This window comes from Canis aureus, chromosome 32, assembly GCF_053574225.1.
Source record: "Canis aureus isolate CA01 chromosome 32, VMU_Caureus_v.1.0, whole genome shotgun sequence".
In the NCBI taxonomy this organism is placed as follows: Eukaryota; Metazoa; Chordata; class Mammalia; order Carnivora; family Canidae; genus Canis; species Canis aureus.
This window is the reverse complement of record NC_135642.1, coordinates 7,035,715-7,060,688: the sequence shown is the minus strand read 5'-3', so window position 1 is coordinate 7,060,688 and position 24,974 is coordinate 7,035,715. Positions and strand designations below refer to the sequence as shown.

General features: G+C 37.8%; 1 protein-coding gene across 2 annotated transcripts; it reads left to right on the top strand.

The window, feature by feature from the left end:
• The first annotated feature begins 1,385 nt into the window (after window positions 1-1,385).
• ARHGAP11A (Rho GTPase activating protein 11A) lies at window positions 1,386-23,117 on the top strand. Of its 2 annotated transcripts, none has more exons than XM_077880487.1 (12): window positions 1,386-2,265; window positions 5,482-5,552; window positions 7,804-7,900; window positions 8,610-8,863; window positions 9,486-9,649; window positions 9,813-9,923; window positions 13,474-13,548; window positions 14,337-14,504; window positions 16,549-16,678; window positions 17,598-17,706; window positions 20,077-20,215; window positions 20,599-23,117. In XM_077880487.1, exons 1-12 carry the CDS (start codon window positions 2,137-2,139, stop codon window positions 22,179-22,181), a joined length of 3,030 nt encoding a protein of 1,009 aa, XP_077736613.1. In that variant the 5' UTR covers window positions 1,386-2,136; the 3' UTR covers window positions 22,182-23,117. The 2 variants fall into 2 exon arrangements, with proteins under 2 accessions (XP_077736613.1, XP_077736612.1); XM_077880486.1 differs by having other exon boundaries at window positions 1,387-2,265; window positions 9,813-9,959.
• The last annotated feature ends 1,857 nt before the right edge of the window (window positions 23,118-24,974 follow it).

The following is a 24,974-nucleotide window of genomic DNA, read 5'->3' as shown; positions in this document are numbered from 1 at the left end:
GCCTTACTGCACTTCTCTCAGTCGATCATTATGGCATTAACGCAACTGTTTGATTAATAGTCTCCTCGCACCTTCCCTCCGCACTGTCCGGTCTTGCTCTTCACCCTATACCATCTGCACAGAGGCGCTCAGAAAGTCGTTGTCACAATACAGCGAAAGGCTTCGCTCCCACTTGGGTCCCGCTCCTTCAGGAAATCTTCTTTAGACTGGGAAAGTAGAAGCCTAAGGACCGAACTCCAAACGGAGCACAATGATCCTAAGCAAACGTGCCTTACTTGAATTCGGTTATTTGGCAAATGCTCTGGGCGAGACGACCGGCTCAACGGCGCTGAGGCAGGGGAGGTTCGGTCGCCATCCGCGCCGCGCTTGCTGGGCGGTGAGGCGGGGCGGTAGTAAACGTACGCTGTTCTTGCCTGTCTTGCAAAGTGGATCCAAGTCTCCTGCCCTCAGTGAGCTGCATCCCAGAGAGAGAGCGCGCGCATCCCGACGGGACAGCGGACGTTTGAGACCCAATACAGCAGCCCCGGCCCCAGAGACGGGATGTGCATGGGGCGCCGGGGTGGCTCCGCCCGAGAAGCATCTGCCCGCGGGTGAGGTCGTGATCCCGGGGTCCTGGGGTCAAGCCCCAAGTGGGGAGCCTGCTTCTCCCTTTCCGTCTGCCCTCCCCACCCCGCCACCCCTTTCTGCTTGCTCTCTCTCTCCCAAATTAATAAATCTTAAAAAAAAAAAAAGAGCCGGGGACGTGCAGCCCTGCTCGCCACCAGGACCACCACCAATCCAGCAGCGAGGGCCTGGAGCCCAGCTCCCACTCCGCGTGCCGAGGAGCGAGGCTTCGGCGGCTGCCGCCTGCCTCCCGCGGAGGTCGCATTCCTCCCGCACGAGACTCCCCCGGGACAAGTCTTCGTTGTGTATTGAACTCCCTGCGCGCTGAGACTTGAGCGGCACTATCAGTTTTGCAGCTGGACTCGCCACCCCAAATCCACCTTGAGGGTCCCCGAAGCCAGAGTTTGTGAACCCTGACTCGGGTTGTCCCAGCTCGGCTTCCGTAGAACCGGTTTCTCCGTTGGGGGGCCTTCAGCCTCGGCCAAGTGCCGGCAAAAAAAAAAATGCGGCTGGGGTGTCTATTACATTCCCCCTAACGTATTGTCGGAGTCGCAGGCCAGGTGTGTTAAAATGCACTTTAAACAGTATTTTCTCCCAAGAGCGTGGCTATGAAGGCACACGCGGAACTCACCTTTTATTTTATTTTCTCATATTTCTTGGTTTGGCCCGCCCTTTGCCTGCGTCTCCCTGACAGGCAGCTCCTGGCCACCCTCTAGGGTCCTGATTTTGAAAAGCGGAGCGGGCCAATCGGAGCGCGGAGCGCTGTTTGGCGCTGCCATTTGAGCCTGGGCTGGAAGCGAGGGTGGGACGGCCGCGGCTCCGGGCGGCCGAGGCGGTGGAGGCGCAGGCATGAGGACAGCTGCGCGGCTTCAGTGAGCGCACCGGCACACCGGAATGTGCAGGCCGGGGGCCGCTGGCAGGCCGATGGGGGAGGGAAGGGGCAGCCCGTGAAACGGGGTGACGGCGGCGGCCAGCCCGGGCGGGGACCGGGACTGGAAAAGGCGTGTGAGCAGCCGGCTGGTCCGGCGGCTGGGTCAGGGCTGGGGGCGCCGGGACTTGCGAGACGAACGCCCGGTTCAGCCTGCCGAGGCAGGAGGGCCAGGGAGAGGGGCCGCCTTTACCGTTGGGGAGGGCGAAAGGGCAAGTGAGGCTTGGAGGAAACGGGATCTTAGAAAGTGGCCGGAAGCGGAGAGAAGCTGGTAACAGGCGTCGGTGCAAGGAACCGAAAGGAGAAGGGGGGTCTGTGCGAGGGGCTGAAAGGATCAGGCGACAAGACAGAAGGTCCGTGTACGTGAAGGGAAGGTGCGCTGTGGCCAGAGCAGAGGGAAGGCGGAGGAGGTCGGCGGAAGAGGATAGAGAACCGCGGGAGACGCCGGGGAAGTGGCTGGGGTCCGGGGCCGGAACGGTGCCAGGCCCGGCCGGGAGGCAGCGGAGCAGAGCGCGAACCCGAGAGTGTTTGGAAATTGGAAGACCTGGTGGCGAACGAGGGCCAGGACTCAGATCCTGCCTCGGAGAGCGGGCGACGTGTCCGGGATGTGGGATCGGAGGCTGGTGAGGCTGGCCTTGTTGCAGCAGCTTCGGGCGGTCTATGGTATTAAGGTCAAGAGTGGCCGTGGGCAGTGCGATCGCAGGATACAGGAAACAGCAGCCACGGAAATAGTGGTAAGTTCTGCGGAAATGAGGTGTGGGTTAAAAAAAAACGGAAAGAGGCCACCCTGTACCATCACTTATTACAGGTCATGTTAAAATGTTCACTCTGTGTGGATCCCAAAGAGAATGTGGCTAAGCGTGACTAATTCAATCCTGATGGTCAACTGCTGAAACTTAAAGAATGACATTGTTCATTCTTTACAGGGATTTTGATCACTGAGGAAGTTGCAGGATTTTTCAACCTCACGACGTTGACATTTGGAACTAGATAATTAATTCTTTGAGATGGGACATGGAGGCTGCCTTGTGCATTGTAGGATGTGCAGCAGCATCCCTGGCTTGTACCCACTAGATGCCAGGAGAATTTCCTAGTTTTGGTAATTAAAAATATCTCCAGATACTGCCAATTTACTGTATTTTGAACAAGTAGCACGTGGGAAGGGAGACAAACACTACCTCCCCCCTCCCCCCCCCCCTCCCCGTTTTTAGAGTAAAATTTGGAAAGGGACAAGGAGGATCAGTAAATTTTCTAAACGAATATTTAGAAAAGCGTGAAAGAGCATTAGAAACAGGCTTCAGGTAACACCTCTGTATTCACTAATTTGAAAAAAACAAACTTGCTGCTTGGTTATTTTTGAGATATAATGCTATTTTTTAAAGTGAGTAAATTGAGATGACAGAGTGGAATAACTGAAAAGCTGGTGATCTGAGGGTGCTCAGATTATTATCTACCGCAGCATCAAGAATTTCATTGTGAAAAATTAAGTTGAACATAAAGCATTTTATTTTAAATATATTTGCCTAATTATATAATATTTTTAAGTATTTAGAGATGAAAACTAATAAAATTTGCATAGCTCAGTTTATAATTTCTGAAAGAAAGTAAGGAGTTGGATAACAAAGCTAACAAAAATAAATTCTATACCTCTTAATAGGTTACACATTCTGGAGAAAAGGTTTTGTATGGCAGCATATTCATTTATATTTTAAAAATGCGATTTTTAAGTCACATACATGAGTGATTTCATCAGATTGTAAAACTGGTTTTCCAGGATCTTAAATATAGTTGGTTGTGTAAGTATATGACAGATTTTGTATTTGGATTTTTTTCAACCCTTAAGAAAATTGATACCTACTTTGACAGTCAGATAGACCTGAGTTTGAATCCTGCTTTATCCCTTGATCAGCAGCCCTGGGTGATCTTGGGCTGTTTAATTTTCCTAAGTTTCTGTTTCCTACTCTATAAAGTGGGAATAATGGTATCTCTCTTTGGGGGATTTAAAAATGGTAAGATCTGTAGGTAGGAGTAGCACAGTACCTGTCACATGCCATTTATTCAGCTAATGATAGTTGTGATGGTAATCAGTGATCGACATCCTAATTGGTAGTCGAGCTAGAAATCATAATAGAAATATTCTAATAAATACAGAAGATCTTCATGTTGTAAGAATGGGACCAAGGTAAGTAATATTTGAAAACTAGATTTCTTTGGCTCTTTGGTGTTTGTTAGCTAATGATAGTTGTGAGCTTGTAAAGAAAAGTGCTAGAAGTCTTTTGAAGGTAACATTGTAAATGATATCCCAATACATAAAATTTAAAAAGCATGTTATTTTATTTTTTGAGATTATAGCTGTTATTATGAGACCATTATTGAGAATAATAGACCCTGAGTTCTAGGTATGTAAGACCTTTGTAGACTTATAATCAGCTTCAGCATCTGATTTTTGCATTTTGTTTGGTTGCATAGTATCAAGAAAATTTTGTTTTACCCAAAAAAGGGGTTTTCCACATTAACATTTTTTTTATGTTACTTTGAAATGGTAATTGCAACGGCAACAAATATCTTTGAATGCTTACTCTATGTCAGACCCTAACATATATGCTTTTAATTTATTTACTTCTTCCTACCACTCTGTGACTTAGGACCCTTATGAACATGCTGAGGCATAAAGAATTAATTTGATCATTGAACTAATATGTAGAAGGATTTAAAACCTGGGAGCCCTGCCACTAGGATCCTGTTCCTTTAAGCACTATGCTGTTCTGTACTCTATATTCTATATTCATCAATTAAATGGAACCAGATGCTTGAAAACGAGGACTAGTAAGATTTTGTTACTCTGTTGAATAATTAACGGTGCTGAATGATTTCTTAACAGTGCTTCAAGAGCATTCTTGGAGAATAGATGCTTCTAAGCTAAATTAATGTTTATAAGATTAGGCATACCCACTTATTTAGTTTTGTATAAGCAGATCTATATACGCTTGTGTTTAAGTCCAGTGGAAAACCACAACCTTCTTAATCAGTGACAAATTTTTAAGAGTTGGAATGCATGCACAAAAATAGTAGCAGATTCTTTATTAAGAAGTGTAACATACAAATTTACTATTGGGATCTTCGGTGTATTAAATTTGAATATAAGTAATACATTTGAATGTGACTTTTTAAAAATATTTTTCAGAGTAGTTAAAGTAATTTAAATTAAATATTTGCAGAATCCCTGCCTTGATTACCTCAGATCATAGTTTGAATGGGAGTTTTCTAATAGAGTGTGGAAAAGAAGATCAAGTCTAAAAATAACCACTTTTGATGTAATTTTAGGAAGTACTCAATGAGTGACAAGAATTACCATTGCCAATCAACTTAGCCTTTTGTTCACGTTAGTATTTATAAGGTGACAGAAGGAAAGAATAAGGTTAGTGTTATAATGTTACTGAAAGAATATATAGTGTTTTTAGAAAATGTTGCTGTTTTGGCCAAATTTTGTATAAGAATTTCCTAACTGAGCACTAACTGGGATTAATTTTCCATTATGGGATTGGAAACTGATGGAATGTATTATATTGCTTTAGGGCAATGACTTTATTTTATTTTAATTCTATTACAGTTAATATGCAGTGTTAGTTTCAAGTATTCAGTATAGTGACTCAACAATTCCTTACATTACTCTGCTTATCATGTTAAGTGTACTCTTAATCCCCTTCACCTATCTCACCCATCCCCCCAGGCACAATGACTTTTTCTTGACCATTTTTGTACTCCCAGCACCTATGTAATGTGTGGAATATAGCAGTTAGTTTTTACCAAAGTTACTTGTAATAATTATTTTCATTATCCTAAATATTTCTATTTTTTAAATTTCCTGGGGTTTTTAATTTGCTTACTATTTAAGAAAACTGACATTATGCCTAATATTTGTGTTAAGTTAACTGAATTTGCCATTTTAGGGTAAAATATTTGGAGTACCTTTTAATGCATTGCCCCATTCTGTTGTACCAGACTATGGACACATTCCAAGGTAAGCTAAGTTTGGGATGAGGAAAAAATATTTCAAACTGGTGTTTGCGTGTTTGAGGGGCACCTGGGTGGCTCAGTCGGTTTTAAGTGTCAGTTCAGCTCAGGTCATGATCTCAGGGTCCTGGGACCGAGCCCACCATTGATCCCTGCATCCCACTCAGTGAGGAATCTGCTTGTCTGCCTCGACCCCACCCCTTGCTTGCTCATGCTTGCTCATGTGCACATTCTCCCTCCCCCCTTTCTCTCTCTCTCTCAAATAAAATATTTAAAAAATAAATAAAATAGTTGATTGACTTACACATTTGTTTTGAACTAGCAAATGATTTTAATTTCTCAACATTAACTAATGTAGAAATGTTTTTAAATTTTTACACTAAACTTTTTAATTTGTATTCATTCCTAAGGTTGAATTTTAAGGTTCAGTAATGAATAAATGTTAGAAAGCAAATTTTTTTTGTTCTTTTTAGTCAAGAGTTTTTAGTTCTATACCACTTCTTTTGCTGCAGTTCTGATTGTATTCAACAATATGCTGATTATGAATTCAGTTACAGTTAAGTTTTTAAAACTGTAATTCCAGTGTGGTTAATATATAGTGTTATGTTAGTTTCATGTGTACAGTATAGTGATTCAACAATTCGACACATTACTCAGTGATTATCATAAATGTTCTTTTATTCCCCTTAACCTATTTCACCTGGTCCCCCACCTAGCTCCCATCTGGTAACCATCAGTTTGTTCTCCTGTTAAGAGTCTGTTCCCCCCACACACACTCCCACCCCTTTTTCCTTTGTGGATGAAAGAATATTTAAGCTAAGATTAAATAGAGTATTTGTGAGTATAAATTATGAACACTTGAGCTTTTTACTATGTCACTATTTAAAAGTAACCTTTTGGACTAACTGCATCAGAAATTACTAGAGAAGTTTACATCTTAAATAAATAAATAAAGGCTGTAAAGACACTATCTTAGCGGTTACTAATTCATTTCCCCTTCATCCAAAGTAGGGTTTCTTCTGGCTACTCTAGTTCAGTTACCTAGGTTTTTAACTGATGTATTGTCCAAAAGCATTTATTGAATACCTTGTTGTGTTAGGACAGTTTTCCCTCATTCAGCATATAGGTGCAGATTTACAGTCTTCATAAGGTAAGCACTTACTATTTTGCTTTTTAAATGACCCATAAAAGATTTGTTTATAATGATTTTTTACCTTTAGAATTGTAAAGTCATATCCCTAGTAATGATGACTAAATCTTTGTCGTAATTTCATTGCCTGCTTTAAACAAACAAATGTTAAGTTCTGTCACTTACTTTCTGTGGTATTCAGCCACTGGGCACTAGTACAGTGCTATCAGTTGCTCGCTGCTGACATCCATTCTGATTTGTGGTATCAGTTGTTTTTTACTAAAGCCAACATTGATGGTTAAAACTGGTTTAATATAAAGAAACTGAGCACACACCTCTAAGTATGAGAAAAATTGTAAGGCCTAGGATATATCTACTTTTTCTGAGGTAATGTTAGAGTGGGAAAAGCACATTGCCTTATTTTTGGGCAAATGTAGATGGTAGATATTTAAAGCTATGTATGCTGTGCAAAGTCACATATGAAGAGAGAATAAAAAGAAGAAAGCCTTAGGGCCCTGGGTCATACTAGCATGTAGAGGTCTGGCAGAAAAAAACCCAGAAAAGGAGTTTGAGAAGGAGTAGTTAGGGGTATAGCAGGAAAACCAGAAGTGTCACATAAAGGAATATTTTCAAGAACAGCAAGTGTGTCAGATGCTGGCAGGACAAGCAAAATGGAGACAATTGATCATGGGGTTGGTGACCTTAATATTTATTTAAATATCTGCATGATATTTAATACCTAATGCTACTTACTATCTACTTAAATATATACATGATATTTAAAATGGGAGCTGTTTTGTTGGAGTAATGGAGGTGAGAATCTCATTGGAGAGGGTTGAGGAGAGTCAGTAAAAACACATCTTGTACTCTGAGTGGAAGCAGAGCCATGAAGTAGGATTGAGAAGAAGGATTGATGTTGGATTAAAGCAAGCTCATAGAAGTCATGGATAAAAAGATGGGCCCGAGAGGAGAATTTAGGAAGGAAAAAAAACCTACAAAAGTTGAAGGGATTTGTGACATTAGAGCTTCTGAAAGGGGGTTAGTGCTTGGTCTATTCATGTGCTTTGGTAGAAAAATAGGATTTAGTGAGATGTGTTTCTGGCCACCTGAAAATATTTCTCTCTTTCAGTTTTCTTGTTGATGCTTGCACATCTTTAGAAAAGCATATTCATACAGAAGGGCTTTTTAGGAAGTCAGGATCTGTTATTCGTCTAAGAGCCCTAAAGGTAAGCATATTCTTGAACTATAATTTTTCATCTGTACTTTATTTGGCTCTTAGAATAGAAATACTTAAACTATTGCATGAATTATTGATAGAAATTGAACTTGCAGATAGCCTTTTTCATGGCAAAAGAACTTTTTTTTCTAAAAGCAATTATACAGGAGTGCCTGGGTGGCCCAGCCTGATTCTTGATTTTGGCTCAGGTCATGATCTCAGGGTTGACAGATCAAGCCCCACATCCAGCCCCACGCTGGCTATGAAGCCTGCTTAAGATTCTCTTTCTCCTTTCCCACCCCCAACACGAGCATTCACTCATGCACTCTCTCTATTTAAAAAAAAAAAAGAATTATACATTATTTAATGCTTTTTTTTTTCTTTCAGTTTTATTGGGATATAATTGACAAATACATTTAAGGTGTATGACTTCACATTTTAGTGTATGTATATATTGTGAAATGATTTCTACAATCTATATAATGCTTTAAAAGTTGAGTACTTTCAAGTTTGTCATCTTTTTTTCCAATAAAGCACCATATGAAATGAAAGATATATTTTTTGATTTTATTATTAGCCTTCAAAAATGCATGATACATATTAAAACAAGGTTAAGAGGAACTTTTTAAGAAAAAGCTCTCTAGAGTATAAAAAAGGATATTTTATTTGCAGTAGACTCTTATGTCCTCAAATGCTTAAGATTATTATATTTATTTCAGAATAAACTGGATCATGGTGAAAGTTGCCTGTCATCTGCACCTCCTTGTGATGTTGCAGGACTTCTTAAGCAGTTTTTTAGGGAGTTGCCAGAGCCCATTCTTCCAGCTGATTTGCATGAAGCACTTTTCAAAGCTCAACAGTTAGGAACAGAGGAGAAGAATAAAGCTACAATATTGCTCTCCTGTCTTATGGCTGACCACACAATTGATGTATTAAGATACTTCTTTAACTTTCTCAGGAATGTTTCCCTTAGGTAAGTAATTAAAAGTCTTGGGAAATAGTTTGCTAATCAGGTAGCTTTACCATTATAGATAAGTTAGGATTAAATTTGGGATGGAAATTTTTCTTAAAGAGTTACTTCCTTACTACAAGAAGTATAACTTGTATAATTTAAGAAACAATTTACCAAATGATTTAGTATTTTCTTACTGTCTTAACATCATCATGAATGGCTTTTTGGTGTTGATAGGATTCTTTGTCCATTGAATGGCTTCAGGTTACTGTGTTTTTAATGTATTTGTGTTTTGCTTCTCAAATTTGTTCCCCCTCTCTGTTGTCAGTGAGCTTGCTTGTTCTAGATAATACAGTTGTTATGTGTGGGTTTGAAAATCAAATATATATGTTCAATTTGTATGGAAGAACAAAGTGTAGACTCTGGTTAGCATGGTTTTTATGATACATATTTAAGCACACAGAAGCTATTTTTGGTTCGTCTTATTTGAAACCAATCATACAGATGGGTGGACAAAGGGTAACTATTTTGACTTGTGTTTGACTTATAAAGTAAGAATTCTTCAAAATGTGCTCAGTATGTTCATTTTATTTCTATATATTTCTCTTTGGCTTAATCTAAGAAAACCTTGTTTCATTTTAAGGTCCAGTGAGAATAAGATGGATAGTAGCAATCTTGCAGTAATATTTGCACCAAACCTCCTTCAGACAAGTGAAGGACGTGAAAAGATGTCTGCTAACACAGAAAAAAAGCTACGATTACAGGTTGCAGTGGTGCAGACTCTTATTGATTATGCATCAGATATTGGTAAGATGTAGTTGCATTATAAAAACAACAGGATTTGTTTAAATGAAGGAGATCCCAGTTTCCTTCCAAGTGAACTGTGAAGATGACTGTTAGAAATATATACTATTTGAACATTTTTAGGGAGAGTAGAGGAAAAATTTTAACTCTGAACATTCTTATTTAGGGCATGTTCCAGATTTTATCCAGGAAAAGATACCAGTTATGTTGGGTCTTGATGGTCTCTGTGCTACTCCATCATTAGAAGGCTGTGAAGAAGGTGAATGTGAATCTCCTGGTGAGTGTAAGAGAAAGCAAAGACAAAGTGTAGGAGGTAAGTGGCAGTGCCAGTTAAATTTTGTGGCGGTAGAGCAGTTTACTTTTATCTAAACTGTTTAAACATAAGCCTAAGCTATGGTATGTGCCCTTTTGGTGCTTACAGCATAGTTGGAAAAACAGGACACATGCATGGGAAAAGCAAAAATGGCAATACAATCTAATATTAAATGCTAAATCTTTAGCACAAATGTGAAATGTGTTCAAAGGAGAAAAGTTCCCTGGGTTGTAGTGATCAGGGAGTCCAAAGAAGGTTCAAGGACTGAGCCTTCTTGAAAAATGGATAGAATCTAGGGGAATTGAGTCAGAATACTTGTATCCTATTGTAGGTAAAAAGTATGTTATGAAGAAAGATTTGTGTACGGAAGAAGTAATCAATGACTATCAGTAAAATAGCCTAACATGACTTGAGTGAGGGGTTTATCCTGAAGATTAGGAGGATATTATGGTGAGCTCAATGTCAGGCTGAAATATTAGACTATGAAGCTGGGTATTGGAGAACAACCATTGAAGATTTATGAATAGAGGCGTTACAGGATTATAATGTTTTAGAAAATTACCTGGTTTGAAGAATTGAGGAAGTAGGGAGAACAGTCAGAAATGGGTAGTAATAATCCAGGCATGAGACCATGATTTCAAATAGTGATATGAATTAGAGAGTTAGAGGTATGAGCTAACTGATGAAGGAAACATTACCAAGGAAGCACTAAAGAAAAAAAAAAAAAAGAACAAAAGACCTAAAGCTCCATCATCAAAAAATCAGTCATAAGATTTTTTTATCTTTTCTTTTTTTTTTTTTTTTTTTTTTTAATTTTTATTTATTTATGATAGGCACACAGTGAGAGAGAGAGAGGCAGAGACACAGGCAGAGGGAGAAGCAGGCTCCATGCACCGGGAGCCTGACGTGGGATTCAATACTGGATCTCCAGGATCGCGCCCTGGGCCAAAGGCAGGCGCTAAACCCCTGAGCCACCCAGGGATCCCTTTTTTTATCTTTTCTTGATCAAGAAGCCTGAGGCCATTCTTCTGATTGCCTTAGGAAATTTCTCATCTTTTGAGTATCAGGACTAATTGTTATTGACTCTCCCATTCTTGTTTGATTCTTGGCTTATATGATGCAGCCTTATGATTCTTCTTTCCTTTATTTGTTGATCCCCCTCTACCTTCTATGTTAGTTTCCTGGGGCCACTGTAACAAAATGCCACAAATTGGGTGGCAAAACAACAAAAATTTATTGTTTCACCATTCTGGAAGGTAGAAGTTAAAATCAAGCTGTTGCCTGAGCTATGTTCCCTGTGAAACCTGTAGGGGGAGAATCTTCTTGATTCTTCTAGCTTCTGGTGGTGGCTGTTGATTATTTGGCATTCTTTGGCTGCAGCTGCAGCTACATCCAGAGTCTACCTTTGTTATCACATGGCCTTCTCCCTGGGTGTCACTGAACAAGTTTTCATCTTATGGTGATACCAGTTACATTGAATTAGGACCTACTCTAATGACCTCTTCTTAACTTGAGTACCATCTGCAAAGGCCCTAATTTCAAATAAGGTCACATTCACAAGTACTTGGGAATTAGGACTTTGTTTGGTTTTGTTTTACACTTGATCTTAGCCAAAAGGCCGAGAAGCGATTGTTTTTTGTTTTGTTTTGTTTTGTTTTTTGTTTTTTAAAGATTTTTATTCATTCATGAGAGGCAGAGACCCAGGCAGAGGTCAGAAGCAGGCTCCATACAGGGAGTCTGATATGGGATTCGATCTCGGGTCTCCAGGATCGCACCCTGGGCCAAAGGCAGGCGCTAAACTGCTGAGCCACCCAGGGATCCCTGGGAGTTAGGACTTAAACATGTATTTTCAGAGCATCATAAAATACCCCAAATGCAGGTATTCTCAGACACAGATCCTCTTTATTTACCCTCTTTCCTTTGTGATTTCATTCACTCTTGGAGTTTCATGTATGGCATCTACACAGGTGGACACTGGATCTGGATCTCAGTGATACTGTCGTCTTGTGAATATCAGTTCTACTTTAGTGAAAACTTGCTAGGCAGATATCTTTGCTTATGCTTTGTGTGTGTGTGTGTGTGTGTGTGTGTGTGTGTATGTGTGTGTGTGCTTTAAGCTCAGCATTTTGAAATAATTGTCTTCACCCTCTTTAAACTGGTTCCTAACTTCCTTTTCTGTTAACATCACCATCATTCTCTAGTCACTCAGGCTTTAAAGCATGGGTACCTAACTCTTACTGTACCATTTATATTCACAGTTTTCAGGTTCTGTAAGATACTGTCCATGGTATTTGCTGCATCTTTACTGTGAAAATCTCCTTGTTGATCTTCATGCCTCTTCGTTGAATCTGCCCTGCTTATTGCTGTCAAGACTGATGTTCTTAATGTATAACTTTAATCATGTGTCACACATACTAGTCAAAAACTTTCACTGATAAGACTACTATTTATAGCCTGTTATTAAAGGTCTTTCATAGGATTTGTTTAGCATACCTTTTTACTGTTTATTCTTTCTCCTTTATGCAATGTATACTATACTTTAGTCCAACTGCATTTTATTTCTTTTTTGTTTTTATTTAATTTCATTTTTCTTTTTTTTTTAAGATTTATTATTTATTCATAAGAGACACAGAGAGACAGAGAGGCAGAGACATAGGCAGAGGGAGAAGCAGACTCCTCATAGGGAGCCCGATGCAGGACTTGATCCCCAACCCCAGGGTCACACCCTGAGCCAAAGGCAGATGCTCTACCAGTGAGCCACCCAGGTGTCCCTTTTTATTGTTTTTTACACACTTTGTGGGGTTTTTTTTTTTTTTCTTATCGTATTTTTGATAGAATGTTTTTACTTCCACCTACCCTTGCTATTCAAATTATATCCAGTTGTCAAAATTCAGTTTGTTTTGTTCCATGCTTCACTCCTGGGTATCAAATGGGTTAAGATAGCATTTGTCAAGCATCATTAAAATGCATTGATTTTATCAGGAATTTGAAATTGTTCAGGAATTGTAGACTATTAGTGTTTATCTTTTTTGTGTTGTTATAGCTAGCCTTTTTTCTTCTTCTTCCTTTTTTTTTTTCTTTTTTTTAAGATTTTATTTATTCATGAGACAGAGAAAGAGGCAGAGACATAGGCAGAGGGAGAAGCAGGCTCCCTGAAAGGAGCCTGATGTGGACTTGATCCCCCACCCTGGGATCACACCCTGAGCCAAAGGCAGATGCTCAACTGCTGAGCCACCCAGGTGTTCCTGTATATCTTTTTTTGAGAGAGAGAGAAAGAGATGGGCATATAAGTGAGGAATATAATTGAAATATATCCTTTAGTTTTTTTCCTATTTTGAGATAATTCCTTCTAAATAAGCTTAAATGCCTTTAAGATTTATAAGCTGAAAAAAAAAAGGTATAAGCTAACAAACTTACATGCTGTAAACCATAAATATCAATATGAATTATTGGTGAAAGAGAGGTAAATGTTAAATTATAATGATGATATGATTATATGTGCTTTGCATTTCAGATTTTGTTAGTGGAGCATTAAGTAAACTTAAATCTAACAGAACACCCTCTGTTACACCTCAACAGGAAAAAAATGGTAGGTATTATATATTTTTTATTGAAGTGAAAATTTCTTTATATTATTTAAAAAGTAACCATTACCTAACTTTTTTTGGTTTAATCAAATCCAAATATCTTCAGTGGAAACACTGTACTGTAATACTATGCTGTGACATTGCTAATTACATTGGATATAAGGAACCCAAAATTGTAGGTAAGAATTTCTTTTAGTCTGTTGTTACAAACATCTTTAGTCTTTTAAATCATGCTTTTCTGTTGAATGTAAGTTGGATGCTGTTGAATATGTGAAAATAACTCAAATCTTATTTTTGTTTTAGAACCAGAAGTTTATTAGTGTATGTTCCCATTTTTATCTTGGTTTGCTTGTGGCTGAAATTAGCCCAATAACATAATAATAGACAATATGATCATTTGTTTCTGAAGAAATTTAAGTGGTTAATACTCAGCTATGATGAAAAGCAAAACTCTTATGTAGTTTGTTTGAACTCCTTGATAATGATTTTATTCCGTATGTTAATATTCTTTAATTTGGATTATATGTGTCTTTCAGTCTATGTGGTTTAAGTTACTATTGTTTGTTAATCTTGCCTATTTATGACTTTCCTATTATCATTTTAAATAATTACATGGTGTTAATTTAGTTATAACATATATTTGATAATGTAAATGTAAACATATTCCCTCGTTCTTTGGTTACCTCTAAGGAATAGCTTTATAAGGAGAAATTATATAAAGTTTCTTCCATGGAGTTGAAAAAACACAATTTGTTTTTGTTTTTTTTGTTTTTTTTTGTTTTTTTTTTAGCCCAGCTATCCATATCACCCACAATTCTTACACCAAATGCTAAGCGTAAACTGCCAGTGGATTCTTCTCATGGTTTCTCAAGTAAGAAGAGGAAGTCCATCAAGCACAATTTTAACTTTGAATTCTTGCCAGCTAATCTTTTCAGTAGCAGTTCTACGCCAGTATCAGGTAGCAAAGAAAATTTATGTAATTGAGTTGTAAACATTAACATGAGTGCCTATTCTGGGCAAAGTGCTATTTCATTTTAATGCTACCTCCTTTAGGAGTTACAGCTTTATTCTATCAAATATCTGAATTTTTATAAAGTCCTCTAATTTTTAAATTTTAATTATACTGACTCAGTATAATTAATGTGTATGTGTGTATGTTTTATGACCATGCCTATTGAAAATTATGATAACTCAGAATGAGAGTTTAGGCTTCTGTGTATAGCACTGGTGCTCAAGTGTTAAGTGATTGGACACCTTGAATTAGTTTAGTTACTTCCTGATCTGTAACTGTGGCTGTATTGCTATCTCCTGTTGAGGTTACTAAAGTTTGATTTTCCCTAAACACATTGTGGTGGAGTACTGTCATTGGAGGAACCATTGTGGTTGCAGTTGAAGGAGGAGGGAGTTACTTTTTAGTTTTATACTCAAGTAGTTTTTGTAAAAGCTTTAAAAACTTTGTTTATGCTGTTCATTATGTCATGGTTTCCAGATCTGTTACCAGCCCAGGCATTTTCTTCCAAATGACTTACAGTTTCTAACATGGCCAACCAGAGCCTCCAGAGAAAAACGCAATTTTGCTAATTTGAGTACCAGCTCTTTTGCTAGTATGGTCTTAGATTGAGTTGGCTCCTTTAGAATGTATAGAACACTGGTTGGGTCACAGTCAGTCATACAAGGTAATGTTACAATTAACCCAAAATGAACCAAAATCCTAACTAAGCCCAGAGTCCTCTATTTCCTATTTATCACACATTTCATCAAAAAGTGAGTGATCTCTGATTCTTTTAGGTTTTTATTGATTTCAGACAATGTTGAGTTTTACTTTGAATTTGTTAGCTAGGTTTATGAGATCTACCCAGAAGCACCTCTTTTGTTTCATTATCCAAAAAGTTTAGCTTTTCCTTCTTTGTTTTATTAGAAAATTGAACAAAACAGCAACTTGTTTTTTATGGTCCTTCACAGGTTCTCTGTGTGTGGTCTGTTAAAATGTAATGAAAGAACTCTGAGAATATGTTCCTATTTCTTTCAGTATTCAGAGGTTGGAGACTTAAGTTCATTTAAACTAACTTAGTGTTCTCTCTCTCTCTCTATTTTTTTATTTTTTATTTTTTTTAGAGAGAGAGAGTGCAAGCAGAGGGGGAGGGACAGAGGGAGAAGGAGAGAGAGAGAATCTCAAGCAAACTTGATGCAGAGCTGGAGGCTGAGCTCAAATCTCATGACCCTGAGATCATGACCTGAGCCAAAATCAAGAGTCTGAGGCTTAACCAATTGAGCCATCCAGATGCCCCTAACTTAGTGTTTTCCTCAAGTTTTTTCCACTTTGGAACAGTTTCCAAATGGCCAATGTGAATTGTAATTCTATCTGCCTTTGCTTATTAGCATTATAACATCTCCAAGAAACGAACCTAATAATTCCTTCTTTCCAAGCTCCCCAAAAGTAGTTTAAACATTCTTTTGTTACTGGAACATTAGTATGAGCCTGCTTAATTGATGACAAAAAAAAAAAATCACAAGTTCAATAACAGGAGTCCTATTATTACAACTTACCATTTTTCTTTGGTCCTACTTTCTCAGCCATGGTTCAGTAAATTCCATCTGCAAAACTGAAAATGGACTGCTTTCTAAGTTTGGACAATAACAGACACAATGTGCTTTTTTTAATGTATAAAGGCAGCTATATTAATCTACAGTCCACAGTATCATTTATAATTTTTTTCCTATATTAGTCTACAGCCCATTATTAAACAAGTTTAAAGCAAAACTCTAATGTAAAAGTCATGTATAATCTGACCCTTATTGGCAACCAAAAAGTAAGAAACTTACACTTTTTTTTTTTCAAGTCAAATTGGGTTTATTTGGTTTTTCAAGTTTCTCATCAGAAACTATGTGAAACTTTGTTGCTTAGGATTGGAAATGAAAACTTTAAACCTAGTTGCTGTTAATATTTTATACTTTGAAAAAAAAGTATGGGTGGTATATTACATGTGGTTATATTTTTACAGTTCCCTTTGATACAAGCCCAGAAGGGTCATCTCAGAATTCACTCTCTCCTGTCGCCATCAATGGAAACCATTTGATCAGTACAGGTGTGCTAAGGCGAAGTAAGAGGATTGCAAGCAAAAAAGTTTGCAGGTAATAAATGCAGGACATTTTGTTTCACTGGATAAACATGTGTATAGAGTTAAGAAAATATTTTGTTTGTCTTTCTGCTGAGAATCATATTTGAGTCAAAATTTTAAAAAATTCTCTCTGCCATTATTATCAATCAGTTGCCCTTTATATATCCTCCAGAGAATGACTCGTAATTTGAGTCCACTTTGCTTGTTTAAAATCCTACTGTATATTGATTGTAGTTTTTAAATTTCCGTTTAAAGCCTAGTCTATTCTTTTAAAAAAAAAAAAAAAGGAAACCATTGGAGTGGGGAGGGGCTGGGTGAGAGGGAGAGAGAGAATCCTCCAACAGACTCCTCAACTAAGCGTTGGAACCAGACATGGGGCTCCATCCCAGGATCCTGAGATCATGACCTGAGCTGAAATTAAGAGTCAGACTCTTTTTTGTTGTTGTTGTTAAAGATTTTATTTATTTATTCATGAGAGACACACAGGGAGAGAGAGAGGCAGAGACACAGGCAGAGGGAGAAGTAGGCTCCATGCAGGGAGCCCGACGTGGGACTTGATCCTTAGGCTAAATCGCTGAGCCACCTGGGCTGCCCAAGAGTCAGACTCTCAACTGACTGAGCCAACCCAGGTGCCCCAAGGCTAGTCTCTAATGATTCTAATGATTCTGGTTTATAAGTGACTAACTCTTGTGATAAACAGGAGAGACCATTTTATATACAAATATAATGTGTTCACATATGGTATCTTAAAACTTAACTAATTTTAGAAAATTATTACGCTATTTGATTACTAGCAATATAATTTGCTCTGGGCTTTGAAATTTCATTTTGCAAGAATGTTTCCAAAAAAAAAAAAAAAAAAAGAATGTTTCCAGTTTTTATGTTAACATTTTTTTTTAATGCTGACAATTTTAATCCCATGCTTTTTTTAGGGTGGAATCAGGAAAAGCAGGCTGCTTCTCTCCCAAGATCAGTCGTAAAGAAAAGGTCCGAAGATCTCTTCGTTTGAAGTTTAGTCTGGGGAAAAGTAGCAAAGAGATAGTAAGTGTCTTAGATCATTTCATTGATGTTCATATTAGCATAAAGCTATAGACTTGATGGTAAAGCCCTGCCTCTCCAGCTACTGTCTCGTTCTCCCCTAAACCAAATTCTTACACGTGTTTTGATATCTACTATTCCCTCCTTTTCTGTTCTGCTTACATGATTCCAGTGAGGCTTGCCTCCCCAACACTCAATGCACCTGCTCTCATGGTCATCCATGAATTAATTGAGTGGTGCTCAAGCCAGCAGACAAACACCAGTCTGTGTTAGATTTGACCTGTCAACAGCATTTGACCTGGCTAGTCACTTGTTCTTTTTAGCATACCTTCCTTCCTTGCTTCAGGGGCACTTTCCTCACGATTTTCCTCTTTCTTCACAGGTTACTTTTCTAATTCCTTTACAGTGCCCAAAGCTTTGTCCTTGGATTTTTCTTTTCTCTGTCTACATGCCAAGGTGCCCATTAGCTTTAAAAACCATGTATTTACTTAAGACTCTCAAGTTTGTATCTTTAGTGTAAAATGCTTCCCTGAACAACTTGATGTTTCTCAAGATCTGCCTACTTGACTTCTCTACTTGATGTCCATCCAATAGACATCTCAGGGTCAACCTGTCCCAAATAGAGCTTCCAAGATGCATCTTTTCTCTGCTGCTGTTTCTCCACTCCTCCCCCTTTCCACCATCTACATCCCCACCTACGGTCTTCATCATCTGAGGTATGGCAACTCATTCTTCCAGTCACTTAGGCCAAAAACCATGTAGGCATTCTTTTTTTTCTTTTTGTATATTTTTTTATTGGAGTTCGATTTGCCAACGCCCAGTGCTCATCTCGTCAAGTGACCCCCCACTCAGTGCCTGTCACCCAGTCACCCCTCCCCCCCAGTCCCCAGCCCACCTCCCCTTCCACTACCCTTGTTTGTTTCCCAGAGTCAGGAGTCTCTCATGGTTTGTCTCCCCCACTGATTTTTCCCACTCAGTGCCCCTCCTTTCCCCTGTAATCCCTTTCACTGTTTCTTATATTCCCCTTATGAGTGAAACCATGTGATGATTGTCCTTCTCTGACTGACTGTATTCCACTGTATCTATATTCCACTGTATCTATAGACCACATCTTTATCCATTCATCTTTCAGTGGACACTGAGGCTCCTTCCACAGTTTGGCTATTGTGGACATTCCTGCTATGAACATTGGGGTGCAGGTATCTCAGTCTTTCACTGCATCTGTATCTTTGGGGGTAAATACCCAGCAGTGCAATTGCTGGGTCATAGGGCAGATCTATTTTTAACTCTTTGAGGAACCTCCACACAGTTTTCCAGAGTGGCCGTACCAGTTTGAATTCCCACCCACAGTCCATGCAGGCATTCTTGACTCCTCACTTTTTCACACACCCTGTGTAAACCATTAAGGAATCTTGTGTCTCTCTGCCGTTAGAGCATATCCAGACTGACCAGTTCTCACTAGTACTGCATTTTTGGTGTTCTCTAAATTCTGTCATCCCCAACCTGGATTACTGCAATCAGTTCCTACTAGTAGGTCTATGCTCCTCCCTTGCTACAGTACTACAGCCAGAATTATCCTTTTAAATACCAAGTAAAGTCCTGTCACTCTTCTGCCCAGAATCTTCCAGTGACTCATTTCACTCTGAAAAAAGATAAAGTTCTTATGTTTATGTGTACCTCTCTGAGGCCTCCTCTCGCCACTCCTTCATGATCATTTAGCTTCTTGTCTCCTTGCTGTTAGATGTGCCACACCTGGTTTCAGCCTTGGACACTGACCTGACCTTCCTTCTCTGTGGGATAATGTTCTTTCCCCTTTTATCTGCATGGCTCTCACATTTTTCTTTAATCACAAGTCATCTTCTGATCACTCTATATAGACTGACACCCCACCATAGCCTTCTTACCCTGCTCTACTTTTCTTCATAGCACTTTTCACCTTGTGTATTATATAATATACAATATAAATTATTAGTTTTCTTGTCCTATTTGAAATCTCCCCATCTAGAATGTAAATCCTTGCAAGGGTAAGATTTTGGTCTATTTGTTTTGTTTTTGTTCGCTCACAGTTGTGAGCAGCTCCTGGCATAGAGTCATCACAAAAGAAATTTCTTTTTAGTTAATATGTGAGGCTGTTTTTATTTCAGATCATAAAATATCAAGTAGTAGTCAAGTCAATTGCTTCTAGTTCTTATCAGCAGGCATGCAAGTATGTTTCTATTTGGTATAAAATTGTTTTTTTAATTTTATATACCTTTTTCAGTCAGCTCTAGAGGATGCTGATAACGACAAATAAATTTAATATTTGTCTTAATATTTGAAGTAATTAGGTTTATTTCTTAATCAAAACATTTTCAATTTTTCTTTTCTGTACAGAATGGGTGTTCTGGTGTTGACAGATATGAAAATGTTGGTCGACGACTTGCAAATCAACAAAGTTTAAAAAATAGAATTGAGTCTGTAAAAACAGGTCTGATTTTTAGCCCAGATATTGGTGAAAGATTAACAAAGAAAGGTACATTTGCATGATATTGTTATTTTTTCCAAAAAACCTATTTTCATTGTTTTTCTGAAAAATTTTTTCCAGCTTTCTTGAGATATAATTGACATAAGCTTTCAGTTATTTTATCTTAAAATATATTAATTTACTGTTCTAGAAATTAAAAATTCATGTTTGAATAGTAAAAATATTTGAATTGGCATTGTATTTTTGTATGAACAATTGGAAGATGCTTATAAATACAAAAATGTTTGATACTTTTATATTATTTCTTTTAACACAGATCCTTAATTTGTTAAAATTTAATGCTTAATAACTTTATCTGCCATGTATCTGAATAATATTTCAAATATGTTTCAAACATAAATGATTAAAAAGACTGAACTGCTTTATTTTAGGTTCAAAAAAGATCAGTAAGTCTGAGGAAAACTTACTAACTCCAGAGCATCTAGATGGAACAAGTTACCGGATGTCTTGGACAGGACCTAGTAATTCTAGTTTTCAAGAAATAGCTACAAATGAAGCCTCTCCAGTCAAGGGAAATCTTAAGGTGGAAAGCACTTCTTTGGAGCCTGATACTACAGTTGAAAAGTCCTCTATTGGTTCATATGAACTCACCCCTTCTACTCTACACGATAAGCATAACATCAACGTAACTAGAAGCTCTTTTAGTGGGGATGAAAATAACTTGACCACAGAGACTTTGGTGAAAATTCAGAGAGCATTTTCTGAATCTGGAAGTAATTTCCATGAATTGATAAATCACAGGCAGTCATCAGTAACTAATTTGGGGAAAGTAAAGCTAAATGAAACACCTTCTATAGACTATAGCCCAGAAAAAAATCTATTTGAAACTAATGATTTGACTGTGATAGAATCGAATGAACATCAAACTAGTACAGATGAAAATAGTTTGTCAGAACAAGACATCTCACTACATCAAACTCAAAAATTGGATAGAGAAACAACTATAACATGTTATTCAACTCATATGAAGATTGAACATGAGAAAAGCACCCATTCCAATATACCTAGAGATAATTCAGTCAAGCCAGAATTGCCTAGTGATGAACACATAAAGAATCAGCAGTCCACAAGGGATAAACTAAATACTCAATTAAAGGAGAACGAGAATATGATTGAGGAGAACTTACTGGAATGTGCAGCTTCTAGGGAGGATGCAGCTGACACCTGTTCCTCAGAGCAGATTACATGTAATATAACAAATTTGTCCAAACCGAGGCCAGTGCGAATCGTTAAGCAGCAGTCACTGGTGGAAACCTGCCATACAACTATCTCTGAAAGCTCACAAATGACAGAGCATGGGAGGGTGTCAGACCACATACAATGGTTTAATAAGCTTTCTCTCAATGAATCAAATAGAACCAAAGTTAGATCGCCTCTTAAGTTTCAGCGTACACCTGTCCGTCAGTCTGTCAGAAGGATTAACTCCTTGTTGGAGTACAGCAGGCAACCTGTAAGGCACAAATTGGCAAGTCTTGGTGATGCTGCTTCTCCTCTGGTTAAGTCAGTGAGCTGTGACAGTGCTCTTTCCTCTGGTATAGGGAGTACATCAAAAGATTACTTGATTTCATATACTAAATCAGGTCCTAAAGAACAGAAATTTACAGCATGTGAACAGCCAGATGTTGATGCAATTTCAAGATCAGGCATGGAGTCAACTTCCCAATCTTTCTCAAAAATGAAGAGACACCCTGACTCCATGAAGGCTTCTCGCGGGTCTACCAGAGTTTGTAAACAGGAAGTGATATCCGATGGCCAAATTAAGATTCCCTTGGATGACCTGACAAATCATGACATATTAAAATCTGTTGTAAATAATAATACGGGCTTTTCTCCTGGGATAAATAGAGTCCTTAAGAAGCCATCAGAAAAAGAGAGGGTCTGGTATAAAGGTTCTCCGAAAAATCCTTTTGGAAAAGCTCAGCTACTACCAACCAGTAAACCTGTAGACTTGTAGTTGGTAGATGTTAATATTTGTTAATGTAAATAAAATTAGTAGTTGGCGATGGGCCTGGCAGGATAATCTGCATGTTAGTTTGTTAGCTCAGGAAGATTAAGTGATAGATTTTAATTTCACTGCACAAGCAACTTGAATTCTTAGACGCTTGTATAAATGACTTTTGTTTTTCTTGATTATGGCAGTATTTAAACTTGTTAATTGTATCATGATCTCTTAAAGCAGAGGTTACACTTTGCCTTTTGAAAGAAATTGTTGGCTTGGTTTGTGAGAAATTAATTTTTGAAAATTGTATGAATTTTGTATTAAGTGTGATCGGAAGAGTGAAATGAGTTGTGCCTATTTCCTGTTATTCCTCCTAAGTCAGAGAAGGGCTCTATAAGATATTTCTAACATGTAAAGGGAAGAGATAAGCCTTACAAATCTTATTTCTTGAATTACATTGAAATTTGTGGATTTTGCCAAAATCCCTAGAAATTAACTAGTTTCAATAGCATCTTAATCCTGTACTCCTATTTGGGGCAGAGTAATTAGGTTTATATTGTCTGTAGTTGTGTACAGTGTGTCCACTTGGACTAAGAATTAACGGCTAAAGCAGAATAATGACCTGAGTGTGCTCTTAGAGAATAATGCTGCAGAAATAAATGACTTTTGAGCCATACTATGTTTTTAAAGTAAATTTGCACAATACATTTGTAGCTGTTTTGTCCGACAAAGAATTTAAAATTATTTAAGGAGGAATAATGAAGTTTGGAAATTTTTAATCAAGGTGATTTCTTATATGCACATGCTTGATTTTATAATTTAAAATAGTTGATGTACCTCTCTACATTTACTTTGTTTCTTAACTTTTGATTCTTAGAAAAGCCTATGATGGTTTTGTCTGGTGTGTAAATGTTATTTATTTAGCATAGACATTAAAGGTAACTTGGAAAATGGCTTGTCTGAATCTGATGAAATTCAAAGTACCTTTTAGAATTTGATTAAGCAAATCTAAATTGTTAAGCAAATCTAAATTTCTATTTTAAATTATTAGAAGTCATAAATATTTAAGGAAAGAATAATGTCAACACTGGTGGATATTCTCTAGACTTTAGAAGAAGGAATGTTGTAGGCAGAGGGAACCACAAAAGATAGTTTGCAGGTATTAGAATGCCACATTCAGATATGGAGCTGAATAGAACAGCATTGCACATCTACACAGAGCAGCCATATTCACAGAGAAATTTAAAAGTCCTCAGATGTCTGCTTTACCAAGTTCTACCTGATAGCAACACATCTGTTATTTCAAAGCTATTTCCTGTTTATATTACCTAGGAATGAGCCCTTTCTCACTAGTAAGAATTTGACTTATAGAAAGACTGAAAACCTATATACCATGTTTTATGACATCAAAACAGGTTTGTTACATAAACTATATGCATTTCAAGTTTATGATATTTCTGGTAGTAAGTAGAGATAGAAGACAAACTGTTGAAATATATGTTGTCTTGGTTCAAAACAGTTTAAACTGCCTTCTGGGTAAACTTTTAGAAATGTACTAATGTCATTTTCTATCCATGGGAATGGGTGAAGTGTTGAATTGTAAGACCAGGAGACTGAGACTTAACTGTAGAATTACCTGAATTAGTGGCTTTTGGGGAGAGAAATAATGAAAGAGATTTATTAAAAAAAAAAAAACCCACATGTCAATCCCATTTTTGTTAGCTGAAAGCAAACAGTATAGGAGGACTATGAAGGTGAGTAGCTTGGACAGGAAAGTCAAGTTTTAGAATTAATATCTTCATTTCATATAAAATGGAGATCATGTTACTCAGGGTCTTTGGTCAAATGATATGTGAACATACTCAACAGTTATAAAAGTATGGATGTGGGCAGTAACTTAAAAGATGATTTCCACTTTGTTCTTGCAAGTAAAGATCTTGTACAAATTTGTTTATTATGAGCAACACACAATACAATTACATTGGACTTAAATTAGCAGGCTGCCTCACAACATTTTAAAATCACTAAGAATTTAATAATGCTGTTTGATGATTATCAAGTCCAGGATGTATGTGTTTTAAAATATCAAATTTCATATGAAAGAAACCTTTCATTGTATCTCAATTTCCATCCAACACAAAAGCAGTAAATTGTAATGGCTTCTCCATTTTTCCAAGCACAAAATGAAGGTAACAGTAAACAATGTTAAGGTAAAATTCTGAATTGAAAAACCAGTATGTGTGAATAATCAATATTCAACCCCAGCATGGTCTTTGAGCCTAAAACCAATAGACTGTATTTGTGCTGTTGATGTAGCATGCACTGAAACAAAAAGCTGGAAAGAAGAGCTTCCATGGAAGAAAAGACTCTAGGAAGAAGGCTTGGCTTTAAACCAAAAGGCTATGTGTCTTGTGAGTGAATTGCATGGGCCCCTCATTGCGTAAAATGCTATAGGTGAGAATGGATTTGCTGGATGGAGCTAGGGTAAAAGGATGTGGATTCTAGTCTCATCAAGTTACTTATTCTCTGTCCCCCTACCCTGGTATTTCTCTCCAGTCTCGAAAGAAATGTGCCATGTTCTATTGTATGATTTTGCATCTCAATTTTGTCAATGTTGTTCCATACGTTTGTAACAAATTTGGGTCTACCTTGACGAATTTCTGTAGTGTGCAGGGGGCTCAATATCCCTTCAGGCCAAATAAATCTTACTTGATAGTTGGTCTTGAAGTTTAGAAGTAGCACTCAGAACTAATGTTCCTAGAGGTTTTCGCATGTTTTTTAGTGTGTCACTTTAACAGAAGTTTTTGA